The sequence below is a fragment of the Chrysemys picta genome, chromosome 3 (assembly GCF_011386835.1).
Source record: "Chrysemys picta bellii isolate R12L10 chromosome 3, ASM1138683v2, whole genome shotgun sequence".
In the NCBI taxonomy this organism is placed as follows: domain Eukaryota; kingdom Metazoa; phylum Chordata; order Testudines; family Emydidae; genus Chrysemys; species Chrysemys picta.
Window position 1 is genome coordinate 14,535,447 of NC_088793.1, and position 16,983 is coordinate 14,552,429.

Consider the following 16,983-nt stretch of genomic DNA (forward strand, 5'->3'; position numbering starts at 1 on the left):
GATTCCGATGTCTGGGTAGTTGGTTTATCACATGTATTTTCCTTTCTGCCTCTCACCCCGTGACAACTTGCGGATGTGACATAGAAAACGTCAAATGACCCAGAACCGCAAGTAAGGGCAGGGAAGCCACCTTTTTTGCTGCAATGGAAATGATGGGAGTGATTGAAAACCATTATAAAAAGGAGCTGTCGCTGGGCTGATAGATATATTCAGGTTGAAAGACCTCCTGCAAAAGGATACTCACCACTGGCCTCAGACAGTCCAGATCTGCAGCAGAAGAGAGATCGCGATGGCTTTTGCAAGTCACCCCTCACTGGTGAGTACTTTTATTTAACCCAGGTGGCCACTGTTTAAATAAATAAAATCTCACTCCTTCAGAAACCAAGGGCTAGGGTGACTGTCCGTCCCATTTTTAAAGGGACAGTCCCATTTGTGGGGACTTTTTCTTATATAGGCACCTATTACCCCCCTGTCCCATTTTTTCACAGTTGCTATCTGGTCACCCTACCAAGGGCCCCCTTATGCCAGTGCTGCTTATGAATGACTCCTCTTGCCTGTAGTGGGAGCTACTCACAGGCAGCATGGTTAAGCCCTCGAGCAGTGGGACGAGTTTGGGATTTTCTTTAAAGCTTTCCCAAGTGGATTTAGTGATGGATTGACAGCCCTGGGGGACTTACCGCTGCCATGTCTCCAGCAGAGAGGGGCTAAGCTGCCCTTTGCTGTTTCAATAATGTACCCAAGCCTGTTCTGAGAGGAGCCCTTCCGAGGGGGACAGGACTGTGTATTATTGTTATTTAGTTGTAACGACAGTGCCACTTACTGGCCCGGATTGGGAGTGGCACTGTATAAGTTCATCGATAGAGACAGTATTGGGACACTAGATGGGGAGGGCTCTGAGTGACTACTGAGAATTCTTTCCCAGGTGTCTGGCTGGTGGATCTTGCCGGCATGCTCGAGATCAAATTAATCCCCATATTTGGGGTCGGGAAGGAATTTTCTCCTGTCAGATTGGAAGAGACTCTCAGGTTTTTTTCGCCTTCCTCTGCAGCGTGGGGCCCGGGTCACTTGCAGGTTTAAACGAGTGTAGATGGTGGATTCACTATAACTTGAAATCTTTAAACCATGATTTGAGGACGTCAGTAACTCCGCCAGAGGTTAGAGGTCGATTCCAGGAATGGGTGGGTGAGGTTCCGTGGCCTGCAATGTGCAGCAGGTCAGACTTAGATGATCATGATGGTCTTTACTGGCCTTAAAGTCTATGAGTCCCTGCCTCGAACAGCTTACAATCTAAACAGACAAAGTCTGGGTGGGGAAAGAGAAGCTGAAAGGAAGGCGGTGATTTGCCCAAGGACACAAAGCAGCTCAGGGTCAGAGCTGAGAACAGAACCCTGACTCTCAGCTCAGTGCCCTTATCCACGGATTTTTCAAAAGGGCTGTCTACCCAGGGGAGTCAATGCGAGCCTGATTCAGCTATGCAAAGCTTCAGCGAGGCAGGCACCTCTTCCCGCAGTGCTGAAACAGCAGCTCAGCTGTGACTGTCCCTCTGTTGGGTTGCCGGGCATGCTTAGTCCTTGGCACCTGCCCGGATGCTGTGTTGCCCCATCACCTGGCTGTAACCTTTGACGAATGTGGGTTTGAATCCCGTCTTCAATAGGAATGTGTCTGGGTTTTCCCCTTGCGCAGCCCGTGATAGCATCAGCACCCTGGCAACGTTCGCTCTTCTGCTGGGTCAGCATCTCAGCTTTCACTCAAAAGAAAAAGGGTGTGTCCAGCCTAGCAAAGCTTGAGCTCATGAAATGAGTGCACCCCACCCCCAACCACCCCCAAACAGAAGCCAAATCAAAAGCGGCCAATAATAATAATATATATATTTTTAAAATCTCATGACTGCCGGGGCCTGACCCATGATTGCCGAGTGCTTTGGGATGGCAGTGCTGTCTTTGTGTGTGCCACAAAACCGCTGGCACGATTACCAGCTCTGCCAAAGGCAGGCTGGGGGCTGGAAAAGAAGGGGGTATTTCCTCCCGCTCTGCGCTGAGTTCCTTTGGCAGAGCGGCACCACAGCTGAGGATTTAGCCTAGCAGGGACTGTTGCAGGTCAGGAGTGTGAGGCTGGGGCAGGGTTGTCTGGGCTTGACAGAGCTGGGGATGCTACGTGCCAGTCAGAGCTGATGTGCTGGGGCAGAGAGGTGTTGAAGAAACACCTGCCTCTCTGAAGCTTAGCTTAACCCTGAGCATCAATTGGGCTCTCCCTGATTGCTGGGGCACTTTGGAGAATCAGGTCCCTCAGTGTGGGTTTAAAAGCTTAGCCTTGTACTCCCCTTTTTGAAGCTTCAGCCAAGAGAGAACGAGCAGCATTCCTTAGGTGCCCGTGTGTGATATAACCTTCCCAGGAGCGATTCGATTGCCTGAATCTTCAGCCTCGAATTTGATCCAAACCTGCTCACCCAGTGCTCATTTCATGTCCCGGGCCATGTGTAGACATGGATCTGCAGCCAATCCCCCTGATCTGAACACCCCTGGACTTTGGGAAACGATCGGATCAGAACGATCCAGGCCTGGACCCAAACCCAACCTTTGTGGAGCTGGCTTTCTCTGATCCTTACCAGAGACAGAGATTTTCTTTGGCTGGTCCGTCTCTCATTCTCTTGGACTTGCTCCCGTTGCCTTTACCCTGCTTAGAGTGCCACCATCTGATTCCATTGTTTGTCCTTAGCTTTGCTCCTTGTGATGGTGTCCACCTCCCCCCTGGCTGGATTTCACTGGGCCCTCCTCCCCAGCATTTCCAACGTTTAGCTGAGTCCCTGAAACCCCCTGCATGCCCAGAGAGACCAGGGAAAATGGACTGGACTTTGCATTGCAAAGTACTGGACCAGATACAGTACAAGGCAGTGGGGGAAAGGGAGAAGTGCAAAAGAGACTGGGGCAATGCAAGTGGGCAGCCGTGGCCTTCAGGATTGAGCTAGGGAGTCAAGCATCCTGGGTTCTATTTCTGCCAGCGCTGGCTTTGGGCAAGTCACTGTAGCCAAAATGTCCAAATGTGGGTGTCTAAAGTTAGGCACCTACATCCATATTTAGGCCCGATTTTCCAGAGGTGCGGAGCCTCTAGCTGCTTCTCTTCCATATCCAGCCTTGTGCATCCTAACCTGATAATAATCAACCCCCAAGAGCAGGACCTGTAATTGCTCTCAGAAGAGGCATCTCGGCTTAGTGCCAATATTTATTTTAAAGACAAAGATAGCCATAAAAAAAAAGATTTCCTTGAAAACTCTGGGCGCTGTCCACTTTTGAATTGTCTTCCCTTGGAAGCAGCATAAGCCCCTACTGCTGTGCTGGACAGTACGTTATACCCAGCTGAGGTAGAGTTGCGGGCGAATGGTAACCATAATCCAGCGCTGATTCCACAGGATGGATGAATTGGCCTTCTCTCTAAAATCACTATTCACCAGGTTTCACTTGTGCTTTGCTCTTCCTTTTACGATTCACAAGAGAGTCCCGAGTGAGGTGTCACTGGAGCTGTTTGGTGCCCTTGTCAGTTCCAAACTCCAAATAGAATTAAGAAAGCTGTTTCTCTCTTTCAGTTCAGGACACTGCTGCTAGTGCTGATCCTGGGGCTCTCGGCTAAGAATTCAGCCCATGGGAGGGCGGTACGGACTGAACCCAACAAGGAAGGAGGCTCTAATGAGAGAGTGAGCGACGGCTGCCCGCCCCAAAAGAATTCCAGATTCCCTCTAAGTGTGAAAGTCAACATACACATCAGCAGCTCCAGTCATGCAATCAGAGTGGCTCATGATGTCAGGAACCGGTCTATATCTCCTTGGGATTACAGGTAACACACACATCCCCATTGGCTTGAAATGTACTGGCCACACTGCACTGCACAGTTATCTGCATGTTCCCATCGGAAACAAGAAGGTCTTTGCAGGGAGGATGCAAGGATGTTTCGCGCCCTAGGCGAAACTTACACCTTGCACCCCCCTTCCCGAGCCCTGTGGCAGCGCTCCGCCACTCCCCTCCGCCCTAAGGTGCACCCCCCGCGGCAGCTCCCCACCCCCCCCTGCCCTGAGGTGCCCCCCCCGCAGCAGCTTCTCCCTGGCCCGGGGAGCCGCGTGGCAGCTCCCCGCACCAGTTCACCTCGGCTCTGCCTCCTCCCCCGAGCACGCCATCTCTGCTCCACTTCTCCTGCCTCCCAGGTGTGTGGCGCCAATCAGCTGTTTGGCACCGCAAGCCTGGGAGGGAGAGAAGCAGAGCAGGGCGGCGCACTCAGGGGAGGAGGCGGAGCAGAGGTGAACTGGGGCGGGCAGCAGTTCCCCTGCGTGCCACCCCCGCCTTACTTGCTGCAGGCGGCCCTCCCTGCGGCCCCCCGCCCCAAAATGCCGACGACGACCGGGGTGGCCGAAGATCCGGCCGCCGCGGTCACCGCCAAAGGACCTGAAATGCCGACGCCCCAAATGCTAGTGCCCTAGGCAACCGCCTAGGTCGACTAATGGGTGTCCTTTCAGCATTTACAAAGGGTATTGGGTGAATTTGCCATGGAACTCCACTAGGTGTCGTCAGCCAGAGCCCTGCTACATTTATCTGGTACAGAGGAATTATAAAAAGAACAGGAGTACTTGTGGCACCTTAGAGACTAACAAATTTAAGGTGCCACAAGTACTCCTGTTCTTTTTGCGGATACAGACTAACACGGCTGCTACTCTGAAACCAGAGGAATTATAAACACTCTCCTAAATTTTCAGCCATTTCTAGGAAATCACTCTGAAATAAATAACACAGGGTGACTCCTTTTACCTTGTCTCCTAATGAGGATCAGTAGGCATGTGATGGGGCAAAGAGGATAAAAATATAAAATGAATAGAAGGAAGTATCTTTTTCACAGTTCATAATGAACCTGGGAAACTCACTGCTACAGGATATTCTCACCCCTGTTGGAGACAGGATCCTGGGCTAGATAGCCATTGGTCTGATCTGGTATGGTCACGCCAATATTCCTATTCTCGGGGCAAATTTACAGTAAACATAGCCATGTCCAGAACTAAGAATAACATCTGTCTATTTATTAAGTAGAATAAAATTACAAGGCCTATCAATCTGTTTGCTTCGGGCTAAAAGTTGATCACTAGGAACATCCTGCATTGACCTCATTTGGAAATAGGGTGACCAGTTGTCCCGATATTGGGGGCTTCGTCTTATTGCCCCCCACCCCCATCCTGATTTTTCACACTTGCTGTCTGGTCACCCCATTTGGAAATAGGTTATTGAGTGAGAAAAAACACTGATCTGTTGAGTGATTCATGGAGGAGACTCAGACCCTGCTGATCTGCATTGTCCTCCGAGGAATAGCGTTGTAACAGAATTCATTCTCTTTGTGTCTTGATTCACAGCATTACCAAGGATCCCAACCGGTTCCCCGAAGTGATCGCTGAGGCCCAGTGTCGCCATTCAAGCTGCGTGAATGCCTTGGGGCAGGAGGACTACAGCATGAACTCCGTCCCCATCCAGCAGGAGATCCTCGTTCTCCGACGGGAGCAGAAAGGCTGCCAGCACGCCTACCGGCTGGAGAAGCAGCTCATCACCGTAGGCTGTACCTGCGTTCTGCCTGTTCTCCGACATCAGTCCTAAGAGGGTCAGGACAAGGAAGACAAATGGACAGCCTGCCGGTGTAACAAACGACATGTGTAACAAATTCATGATTACTCTGATCTGTCAGATCCTCATGAAATTTAACCTGACTTTTCAATACAAAATCAGGGGGAGGGGGAGGGGGAATTTTTTCCAGTGCTGATTATTATTGTTATTAATTAATATTTACACTATGGTAGGGCCTCCAGGCTCTGATCATGGGTCCCATTGTGCTAGGTGCTGTCATAAAAGTAGAAATGGACCATGCCCTGAAGAGCTTACAGTCTGAGAAGACAAGCAACATACAAAAGGAAGGGAAGCAGGAGATGTAAATTCTGATTTGTGAGAGAGCCCAACTCTATTCCCAAATCATTTTGTGCGTGTCCATGTCAGTATCTGACACAGAATACTGAAAATCAGTGCAAGACTAGCTGTACACTAGAAAGAGTTTGCCAGGACACCCTCCTAGCGCTTTTGCCCGTATAGCTTATACTGGTTCAGCAAGGGAAATGAACTATACTGGCAAATGCACCGTTACGCTGATATAACTGCATCTATACTAGGGCTTTTTCCTTACAGAAATATTGCAAAAAAAAAAAAAAATCCCACCTCTAATCGACTTTCCTATACCAGCAACTATTTCTAATGTAGCGCTGACTAAGAGACTTTGGGCCTGATTCTGATCTCATTTACCCTGGTTTTATCCCGTTATAACTCCTGTGATTTCACTGGAGTCACTCCTGACTTACATCAGTGTAAGTGAGAGAAGTGGACCCACTGGCTTCTGCTGGCGTTTAGCAATAAATCTGACATAAATGAAAAACTCCAGGAGAAGTGGCAAAGACTTGTTACATGTTTATATCTCTATTTATATGATCTATTTATATGACTATATTTATGGCCCTGTAAGTGCTCAGAGTACAGGACCATTGTATCTGTTTATTTGTATTTATTCAATAAAGCCAAGGACAGGCTTCTGTTTGCTACTGTTTTCTTTCTTTTTAAAAATGCTATTTTCCTGGCAGGGAAAGAAATCAGGCAATTAAAAGTTGTGAGTATTCCAGTAGGGACCGATAGATCCCAACTAAAACCAGGGCCCCGTGGTGCTAGATGCTGTACATACACATGCCCTGAAATTATGGTCTAACTAGGTAAGGCGTGCAAAGGATGGGATGGGAAAGAGAGGCCCAGCGACTTGCCCAAGGTCCCACAGGAGGTCAGCGGCAGAGCTGGGAAAAGACCCTAGGTCTCATGAATCCAGTGCAGTGCCCTCGCACTCTGAACGTCACTGCCTCTCACCTTGTCAGAAGCTGTGTTCAATATTACACTGATGTTAGGAGAATGTGAAGTAACTAAAGTAGAGACTAAACAATAATAGTTTTGCTTTTAGTTTCAACAGGCTAAACAAGCAAGCATATTCCGAAGCCCTTCACGTATCTCTATACGCCGACAGAGATTTTTTCTTCCCCTTCCCCAACTACTGTTCTGTACACTGATAGAAACCCCTTCTTCTCCGAACCCCTAGCTCCGCAGGGCGATGGAGCTCCCTCTTCCGCCCCCCTCTTCTTGTCAAACTTAATTATACTTGTAGTGCCCCTCCCACCCCGTACCACCTTATTAGCCCCTTATTTTCAAGGCTACCAGCTGGGGGGAGTGGACGGGGGGGTGCAGCCTAGTGCTTTCACTGACATTCCCTTGCTTGCTTGTTCAGCCAGTTTACTTCACATTCTCCTAACATTTGAGAGAAAAAGAAGTAGGAGCAACACCCACTGTACATTCAGCACCCGGCCCATTGAGTGGCTCTCAGGGCAGGAGCAGGCTGAGTGATGAACTATAGCCAGGCTTGAGATGGAGCTTTTGCTTTGCAGGCTTCCGTAGGAAGCCCGAGTTGCTGCCTGTACTGTGGTTTGAAGGTTCCATCGGGCAGTGTGACTTAGGTGTCCCAACAGCTGCTTACCAGCCATGTCACAGTGTGCAGCACGCTTGCCTTATAAGAGTACGGGCAGGGCTGGAGAAAGCGGTGTGCTGGCTTGGGATGTATTATGAGAGAGAGAGAGAGAGACTCCCTTTGTGCCCTCTTCCAACACAAGACCCACCAAAAAATAGGTTTAAGCGTCTTTATTTTTTCATCTCCTCCTGCCAGGTCCATGCTGAGTAGAAGTAGGATAAATTGACTATCCGCATGATGCCCCTTGATTTTTAAAAGCCACAACCCAAAAGGTCGAAGGCCTTGATCCGAAGCCCCTTGAAGTCAGTGAAATGACTACAATGGGGCTTTGGCTCAGGACTGACATGAGGTAAATTGGATGGTTTGAGGTCTAAGGGTATGTCTACACTGCAGTTGGGAGGTGTGACTGCAGCAGGTGTAGACATACCCATGCTAGCTTTGATCTCACTAGCCTGCTAAAGATAGCAGTGGAGTCACAGTGGCATGCACTAGCTGCCCCGGTACGATATCTCCTGGGGCCCTGGGCATGTACTTGCGATACTAGCCTGAGCCGCAGCCTGTGCTGGTGCTACCATGGTTACCCTGCAATTTTTAGTGTGGTTGTAGCTGTGGCCCCAGGATGTGAGAAAAGACAGGTAGGGGTGGTCCCTGCAGCCTGTGTGAACCCCTTATGCTTAACCATCTAACCCTTTATTGCCCACTTCAGTTTAAGTAGTCTCCTACAACCTCTTTATGTTTAACTGTCTGTCCCTCCTTGTAGTTAGCTCGGACGCTGGTTACCTTCCCCAGACCTGAAGAAGAGCTCTGTGTAGCTTGGAAGCTTGTCCCTTCCACCAACAGCAGCTAGTCCAATAAAAACGACCTCACCCACCTTTTCAGTCAGCTATTGTTAGCAAGCTAGCTTGGCTGTGCCTACAGATGCTTCAGTCACTCCTCCGTGCTGCGAGACTCACAGCCATTCATGCCTGCGATTGTTACTTATTACATGAATTGCAGTAGCCAATAGTAGAACTGGGTTAAAAAAAGTATTCGACAAGTTTTTGGAGGGTAGGTCCATTAATGACTATTAGCTAAGATGGTCAGGGTATAGTGGGGTGGTCACCCCGCTCCTGCCCTGAAGGGCTTAAAACAGCCCTGGGAGAGGGCTGCGGTGAGGAAAAAGCTAGGCAGATTGGGGGAAGCAGTCACAGGTGGGGCCTAGGGTGGAGCAGTGCTGGGGAAGGGCAGAGGGAGCTGGGGAGCTCCAGCCTAGCAAAGCCCCAGGCTGCAGGCCGAGTTAAGGGCCCACAAGCAGGTACGGGGGCTGCAGAGGGGCAGCCCAGAGATAGGCAGAGACAGCTGGTCCAACCCCCCTTGCAGATGGCGAGTGGTTTACAGACTGCCGTCTGCCCCAGTGAGTGGGGGCTAGATGGAGACTGGCAGTAGCCACTGAGGCAAGGTGGGGATAGGAGGTTGGGGGTTCCCCGGGGAAGGGAGACCCAGAGTGAGGGGGTACCGCGGTGGGCAGAACCCCTAGGCAAAGGGCACCAGGGTCCGGGAGGAACATGGGGCCAGCGGCAGGCGAGACACTGGTGTGCAGAGGGCGCTGCGGGCTGGAAAGAGCTAATTTCCTGGACGACCAGCAGGAGGTGCCGCACCGGTGGGTCATCACCCCACCACACAGGGATACAACTCCATGCTGTGGGTGTCCTAAGCCTCTAATTGCTAGAAACAGATGACAGGGATGGATCATTATATAATTCCCCTGTTCTGTTCATTCCTTCTGAAGCCCTTGGCATTGGCCACTATCAGAAGACAGGATACCTTTGGTCTGACCCAGTATATCTGCTCTTATGTTCTCCCTAAACCTTTGCATTTTCGGAGTATTTCCTTTGTGTGATGCTTATTTCAGCACATGGCCCTGGGTGTGAAGCTGCCAGTTACAATCATGGGTCCTGATCATGCTGTCAGACCCAAATTGTTTTAAGAGTCACGTTGATCTGATTGCAAGTTTGGGGCTATCATATGTATCACTATATGCCCTACAGGAACTTGTGGGGATCCCCCTGAATCTTCTGTGGCGTAGTAGCATATCCTAGTCTTCACTGACTCATTTCCCTTTAATAATGAAGCATTTTCACTCCAGTTTGGAGTCTGGAAAGAATCTGGTAATTAAGACTTGCTATTTATTATTATTATTATTATTATTATTTGATTAGATTGTTGAGGGTTTCTATTTTAAAGTGTTATTCTTTTTCTAGCCATAGTGGGAGCTAGTGTCTTCCCTGGTGTAAATTCGTCTAGCTGTAACTTCAGTTTCCACCAGCTGTTTCCTTGTTTACATGGGGAAAGTTGCACCGGTTTTAAATGAAATCAGTTTTTCAACTGGTGTAAATCCCTGTGCAAATACTCTACCTTTGGTTGAGGAATGGCTAAACCAAAATTCTTCCCAATTGATTAAAGTTGAGCCAAAAAAAAAAAGAGAGAGAGAGAGAGAGCGAGAGCGAGAAGCATTCTTAAATCAAAAGAGTGTCTACACAAGACTGTAACAAAATCAAAGTTTCAATTCAGACCGGTGAAACTTTCTCATGCAGATAAACCCTGTCTTCTTCCCAGCATATTTCAAATCTGTGACCCAAACGTCTGGTTTGGAGCCCTCGTGTTCTCCCAAATTGGAGGTGAGGTAGGTCTGGGCGACTAACCTAGCCCTTGTCTAGTTTGCAGTGTGTTTCTCCTCCCTGGGGGTGGTGTGTGCGTAAATTGGGTCTAGCCACACCAGTAAAACACACTACTTTGATGTGACTAGAGGGGAAGCGTTTCTCATTCAGTTACAAAGCAAAGCGAACTCTGGCCGGCTGTGACAACAGAGCTGTTTCTTTATGACTGCCAAGCCCTTCATGTGGCGAGCACGTAAACCCAACAAGGCGCTCTGGCAGCTCCCCACATGATATGAGTTCCCTTGTTACAGTAACCCTCTGAGAGGGAAGCGGGCAGCATGTCGTGCACCAGTTGTTGTTACTTACGGTGACCTAAATTCTCTGCCTCCTGATAAGCCCTTTCTTGGTTGCCACCCCTGCTAATTTGCTGCGCTGGAATAAACAGCTCGAGGCTTTGTCTTAACACAGAGTTAAACTGGCTTTTAAATAATTTTAGATAAATTGGTGCAAGTGCCTGTGTGGACACTCTTAATTCAATGTAACCTCTCAATTTAGCTTGAGCCAGCAACGTATCAACTTTAGCTAAATTGATATAAACCAAGTAATTAAGCGCATCCACACAGGGGTTTGGACTTGTCTGACTATACTGATTCAAAAGCACACCTTTAGTTAAACTAGAGCAAACCTGTGTGTAGACGGGGCCTGAACAGAACCAGCACCAAGGCCTATTCCATTCTAAAGAGACCACTTTCCTGGAGAGAGTTGGCTGAGCAATAGGACCATTTATCTTTGAACGATTATTTGATTTAAAAGCAAATGCCAAAATTTGCAATGACCTATTTGACTGGCTTTTATTGCCAGGAATCTGACTAATGGAACAGCAGACAAACCTGTCCCTGGCTCCCTGTCAAGAGCATAATTTCATCACTGCCAGCATCAAATGAGTCCAATTCGAAATAACTCTACTTTTTTCCAAATTGCATCCTGCTCAGCTGATCTTACACACCTAAGCCAGATCCTGGCTGCTTTTTGTGCTGCTCCAGTGGTGCAAAGCAGCCCTAATGCCAATGGATCCAGCCCCGAGATGATCCCATGTCCTATGGCACAGAGCTGCTGATGTGCAGTGACCACAGCCTGTCATGCTGATCAATATTGTCACTTTTCTTCCTTGTACTCCTCTGTCTGTCTGCATCCATCTGTTGTCTCTTATCTTACACTTAGACTGGAAGCTCTTTGGGACAGGGGCCATCTTTTTGTTCTGTTTGTACAGCACCTAGCACAATGGGATCCTGATCCATGACTTGGACTCCTAAGTGCTAAAGTAATAGAAATAATAATAGGAGTTCGTAAGCCACCCTTCAAGCTGCAGCTACTGAAATTGCCCTTGGGGTCACAGGCAGCTGGCGAGCAGTCTTCAAGGACCTGACCAGTCCACAGCTAGCGTCAACACTGGGGAGCTACACAGGTACCATAAAACCAGCTTGGTGCTTCCCCTCAACTTGAGCTGGACCTAACAGTCTTTGGCCAGACTTCAGTGTCGGGGGCCTTTGCCTCTCTCCTTTCCCCTTCTTTTTCCTTCTGCTTGCCTGACACTGCCTCTCCCTGTCCCTTCACACAGTCCTTCCTCCTTTGGTGTGAGAATCTCCTTTTTCTACAGCTCCTGCCACCTGGAACAGCCTTCCTCTACCCAGTCTCATGGACAGCCCTCTGGACTGTGGGACTATTCCTCCCCAGTACCACCCCCAGAAGATGGACCTATTGGAGATGGAGTTGCCAGGAGATGGTGGGCCCAAAGCTAATGGCCCCCCCCTCCAACCCAGGCCACAAGTAAATTCTGGGGCGCCCCAGAAGATGGAACTGCCTGGAGTGGCCTTCCTTTGTCATGGTCACCAGGCTGTTGTGTGTCATCTAAAGTTTGCAATCAGCCAGTGGTGAGATGGTATGGATAGAGCACATCAGTTGATAGCATTCCTGGAGGTTTCATCATATGATATAATTTTTAATTCATTAAATTAAAAATTATATCATATGATGATGAAAATAAATCTTTTTCATTAAAGATTTATCATTAATTCCTGAAGACTCCCGGACAATCCTGGAGGGTTGGCAACCTGAAACCAGCTTCTTTATTCAGGCAAACTCAAATATATATCAGAGATCTCACCAAATTCCCCCTTGAGATTTTGGCCTTGATTTTCCTCATATATCCAGCTTCTAAAATATGTTATCACATTTCCTCAGACTAGCTCTCATCAATTGGCATTACACAACATAGCCCTTTCTATCTAGCAATCTATCTGTGTATTTATATGACTCATCACTATAGTATCTGATCATCTTCCTTTTTTAACTGGGACTAAAAGTAATAATTATCTGCTCTTTTGCTACACACTAAAAATCTCAAACCTTCCTTTCTGTTTGCTTTTTATTGTCGATTTTTATCACTTTTTAAGTTTAGCAGGGCTGCTGCTGCTGCTGACATTTTACAAAGCTGACAGGAAACTCATGGAACCGAACTGGAAGGGAAGCCAATGATGTGTGAACTGAGGCAAAAATCACACAGTCACAATTCCATCCCGTGAGCTTAAATCAGGGAGAAATTGAAATCTTTGAAAAAAATGGCGGTGGTCATTTATATTTTTAAAAGGAGGTGCTGGATGGACAGTTCTGGAGACGAATGTCCCTTATTCATAGAATGGGGCCTGACAGAGCAAGCTTTCCTTTCGACGCATCCCAATCCTGGAAGGACCATTTCTAGGGTAAAGGGAATAGTTCAGCCTCCAACTCTCCTCAGTTCTTTACTTCAGACAGTGACGACTATGGTCATGGAAGTTTGACCACAGGAGACTGGAATGAAACCACGAAATGGCCATCAGATGGTAAAGTATCTGTTTATTTACATTTATTCTATAACATTTTGGGTGCATACTGAAATGTAAAGACAGACCTGTTTCTCATGGTGATGGAGGCCATATGAGATTGTAGATAGAATTGAAAAGAAATCCTTCCTGGTAGCAAAAGAATTCAGGCAATCAAAAGTCAAGTCCAATATTACTGAAGAAACATGTGCGATACCCAAGAAGCTTTCTGAGCTCAGCAAGTGAGTACAGCAGGCATGAATACAGTTGGTTGGGAATTTTTCCATGGAACTTTTTTCATCAGAAAATGTTGATCAACTAAACTAAAACTTTTCGGGGAAATGTTTCAGTTTAGACTAAATTTTTGTTGGGAAAGGTGTGTCAGGTCCAGGATGGAATGTTTGAAACCTTGAAACATTTTGTGGGGACGGGAAAACCGTTTCCCACCCAGCTTCACTAATGAGGCTTGAGATAAAGATTTAATTACGCTGGCCGAGTGAGCTGTTAAGTGCTCCGAGAGTGACATGGATATCTCTGCAGCTTGTAAATGGAGTGTTGACCAATGTAGACCGGAGTTGGGATGTACTGATGGGGAAAGGAGCTAGAGCCCATCACCAGCCCCTTGAGCCATTCAGTCACCATCTTGGATTAGAACAAAAGAACAACCATACTGGGTCAGACCAAAGGTCCATCTAGCCCAGTATCCTGATTTCTGACAGTGTCCAATGCCAGGTGCTCCACAGAGAATGAACAGAACAGATAATTATCAAGTGATCCATCCCCTGTTGCCCATTCCCAGCAACTGGCGAACAGAGGCTATGGACATCTCTTCCCATCCTGGCTAACAGTAATTAATGGACCTATCCTCCATGAATTTATCTAGTTCTTTTTTGAACTCTGTTACAGTCTTGGCCTTCACAACATCCTCTGGCAAAGAGTTCCACAGGTTAACTGTCATTATGTGAAGAAATACTTCCTTTTGTTTAAACCTGACCCCTACTTCTTGCGTTATGAGAAGGAGTAAAGAACACTTCCTTATTTACTTTCTCCACAGCAGTCAGGATTTTATAGCCCTCTATCATATCCCCACGTAGTTGTCTCTTTTCCAAGCTGAAAAGTCCCAGTCTTATTTCTCTCTCCTCATATGGAAGCTGTTCCATACCCCATTGTTTGAAGGTCCTGAGATTTTGTAAATAATACTTCTCTAAATACCTAATTGGCCCTCATCACCATAGTAATGGGCATGCTCACTCGAGCCACAAATTATTTCCAGAAAACAAATGGTCACGTGTTTTGTAACCTGTCCCTCTTGGCATATGTCTTCACTGCACATACCCATACTCTTGAAATGAAATAAGGGAAGTGTCTAAAAAGAAGGCCTCTGGCTAAGAGGGGTGTCTGCAGGTCATTTTAAATAAGACAAAGACAAATCTGTCTTAGAAGGAGCCAACATGGTCCTTCCCACCCCACAAGCTGCAAAGCAAAAACTGTGGGGCAGCAAAAAGGAGGGGAAGAGACAGAGAAGAAAGGCTGTGGGAGAAAGGAGGTTGTAAATCTTATTGGACATAAGATTGGAAATAAGGGTGAACTGTCTGAGACAGGTTTTTAGCTGAAGTCGGTAATACACAATGACATCACGTCTTTGTTAAAGGGTGTAAAAAGTAAACTCTTAAAGGGGTCATTGCTATCACCTGCCTGGCCACATTGGAGCTGACCAATATGGGTCTAAGCACCCCTGTGGCTAGCTTGTTTGTACGTCTGTTGATCAAATGCTTATAAAAGTTTTGTTACTGTTTGGATGTAGTAAATTGCTTATTATTTAGGCTTGTTAGGCATGCTTAGCGCAATTGTATAAATACCATTTGACCTTTGGATTTAATAGAGGAATTTATGGTTAAATTAGTGTGGTGCTAATGCCCTGAATAAATAATAATAATTCCAACACCACCTACCATCCACACAGAAGAACCTCTGACTTGGTTTTGGAGGTGTTTTAAACCTGGGCCAGCTTTCAAGCCTGGAGTATTAGTTACTCCGGCTCTGGTTTAACTTGGGCTGGGAACCTGCCCACTTTGCAGGCTAAATCACTCAAGTGATGACAGTTCTCCAACATCCTTCCCACAATTCCCCTGAAGGATAGACGAGTTCTCCAGTTGACAAATTGACTGGGAAAACATCCCAGAATGTCTCAGCACAAAGAACCATGGGATATGTCCACAGTCACACACAGAATGCAGAAACAGTAGGGATAGAGCAGTGCAGGCAGGGCTTTGAGGTAAGGATGTTCACAGCTGGGCTAGGCTAACCCTGGTGCTCAGACCTGGACACCAATCACTGGGTTAACTGTGCAGTGAAGACACGCCCTTTGTGACTGGTCCCCAAACGATAACGGCCTGCTATTGACATTGTTGGCACCTATCAGTGTGAGGAGCAGATTCTCAAACTTGTTTATAGCCCTTTTGCAAGACTGAAGAGGCATAATCCACCTGAAAATGTGCAGTGCAGAGTTCTATTTTTGGAGGAGAGCTACCTGCTGGTGTATTTACACTATTGCTGGGACCTGTGCATCTGACCTTCAGTCAGAGGCGAAAGTAAGCCGGTCTGGTCCGGTGTACCGGCAAGAGCCAGTATGCCGTGCCGGATCGGACTGGCTTTCCCAGGCTAGCGATTTAAAGGGGCTCCCTGCAGCGGCTGGAGCCCTGGGCCCTTTAAATCACCTCCTGAGCCCTGCTGCTGGAGCCCTGGGGTAGCAGTGGCAGGGCTCTGGCAGTGATTTAAAGGGCTCCTGAGCCCCGGGGCTCCCAGCCGCCCCTGCAGCTGGGAGCTCCGGGGGTGATTTAAAGGCCCAGGTGCTCCCAGCCGCAGTCAGAGCCCCTGGGCCTTTAAATCTTGATTTAAAGGCCCCAGTTATTTAAAGGCCCCACCTCTTCTGGTCGAGGCCACGCCTACTCTGGTTGAGGCCACGCCCCCAGCTCAGGACTCCGGCATACCGGTTAGTCCTTTACATTACTTTCACCCCTGCCTTCAGCCTGTTATCTCAGGCCTGGGGAAGAGGCATGGTGGAGGAGTGGCATGCCATGGACATCCTCTGCCAGGGTAAGGTCCAAAGCCAGTGGCAAATGTTAAAGCCGCTGCTGAGTAGCTTTAACTTGTGGGGGGCTTAGCCTGGAATTCAGGAAGCTAGAACTGGAGCTATCCACCTTGGGTACTTAGTCTGCTAGTTGAAGTGACAGAAGTCTGTGTTTTGGTGTGGAAGGTCCTGGGCTCAAACCCTGCTCTCAGCCTTTGCTGCAGGGTTATTGTCCACAGCTAGACGTTTCCCCTACTGTCATTTGCATTAGCTAGCCCAGCACTCTCAAGTCTGGTCTGCATAGGTGAAGTATCAATCCGGGGTCTCCTGACCTGCTGAACCCGTGACAAGGAACTCTGTCCACTCTGTAACTAGAGCTGGTTGAAGAAGGGGAATACTCTTCATGAAAATAATTTGAAATTGAAATTTCCCAGCTGGCTCTCTCTCTAACCTTGTCGGCACTATTGCCATTGATGTTAGCAACTCTGGGGGCCTGAACATAGTTGGCTCCCTGGCTTCAGCAGCTGTTTTCAGCCCAGTGCTGCTCACAGAAAGTCTAACCAGCATAGTTCTGCCTCAGCTGGAGAGTTGTTTGTGGTAGGTAGGGCTCCCAAAGGTGATAACCACAACAGCTGGTAACAGTATGGATCTAAAGTACGTATAGCCCCCGTTCACATAGTATCTGAGCATCTTGCAGTCTTCCTTGCAACATCTTGCGAGATGCTATTGTCCCCATTTTACAGGTTGAAAACTGAGGCACAGAAAGACTGACTTGCCCGAGGTCACACAGGAAGTCTGTGGCACTGCAGGGTGTTGAACCTGCATCTTCTAGCTAGCATTCTAACCAGAC

General features: G+C 47.9%; 1 protein-coding gene across 1 annotated transcript; it reads left to right on the top strand.

Annotated features, from left to right (window-relative positions):
- Positions 1–289: 289 nt before the first annotated feature.
- Positions 290–5,621, top strand: LOC101933112 (interleukin-17F). Its single transcript, XM_005308339.2, has 3 exons — positions 290–316; positions 3,581–3,828; positions 5,384–5,621. Exons 1-3 carry the CDS (start codon positions 290–292, stop codon positions 5,619–5,621), a joined length of 513 nt encoding a protein of 170 aa, XP_005308396.2.
- The last annotated feature ends 11,362 nt before the right edge of the window (positions 5,622–16,983 follow it).

Coding starts and splice junctions, on each gene's coding strand:
- LOC101933112 (XM_005308339.2), top strand. CDS start 290: ATGGCTTTTGCAAGTCACCCCTCACTG. Junction 317..3,580: donor TTGCAAGTCACCCCTCACTG/GTGAGTACTTTT, acceptor TCTCTCTTTCAG/TTCAGGACACTGCTGCTAGT. Junction 3,829..5,383: donor ATATCTCCTTGGGATTACAG/GTAACACACACA, acceptor CTTGATTCACAG/CATTACCAAGGATCCCAACC.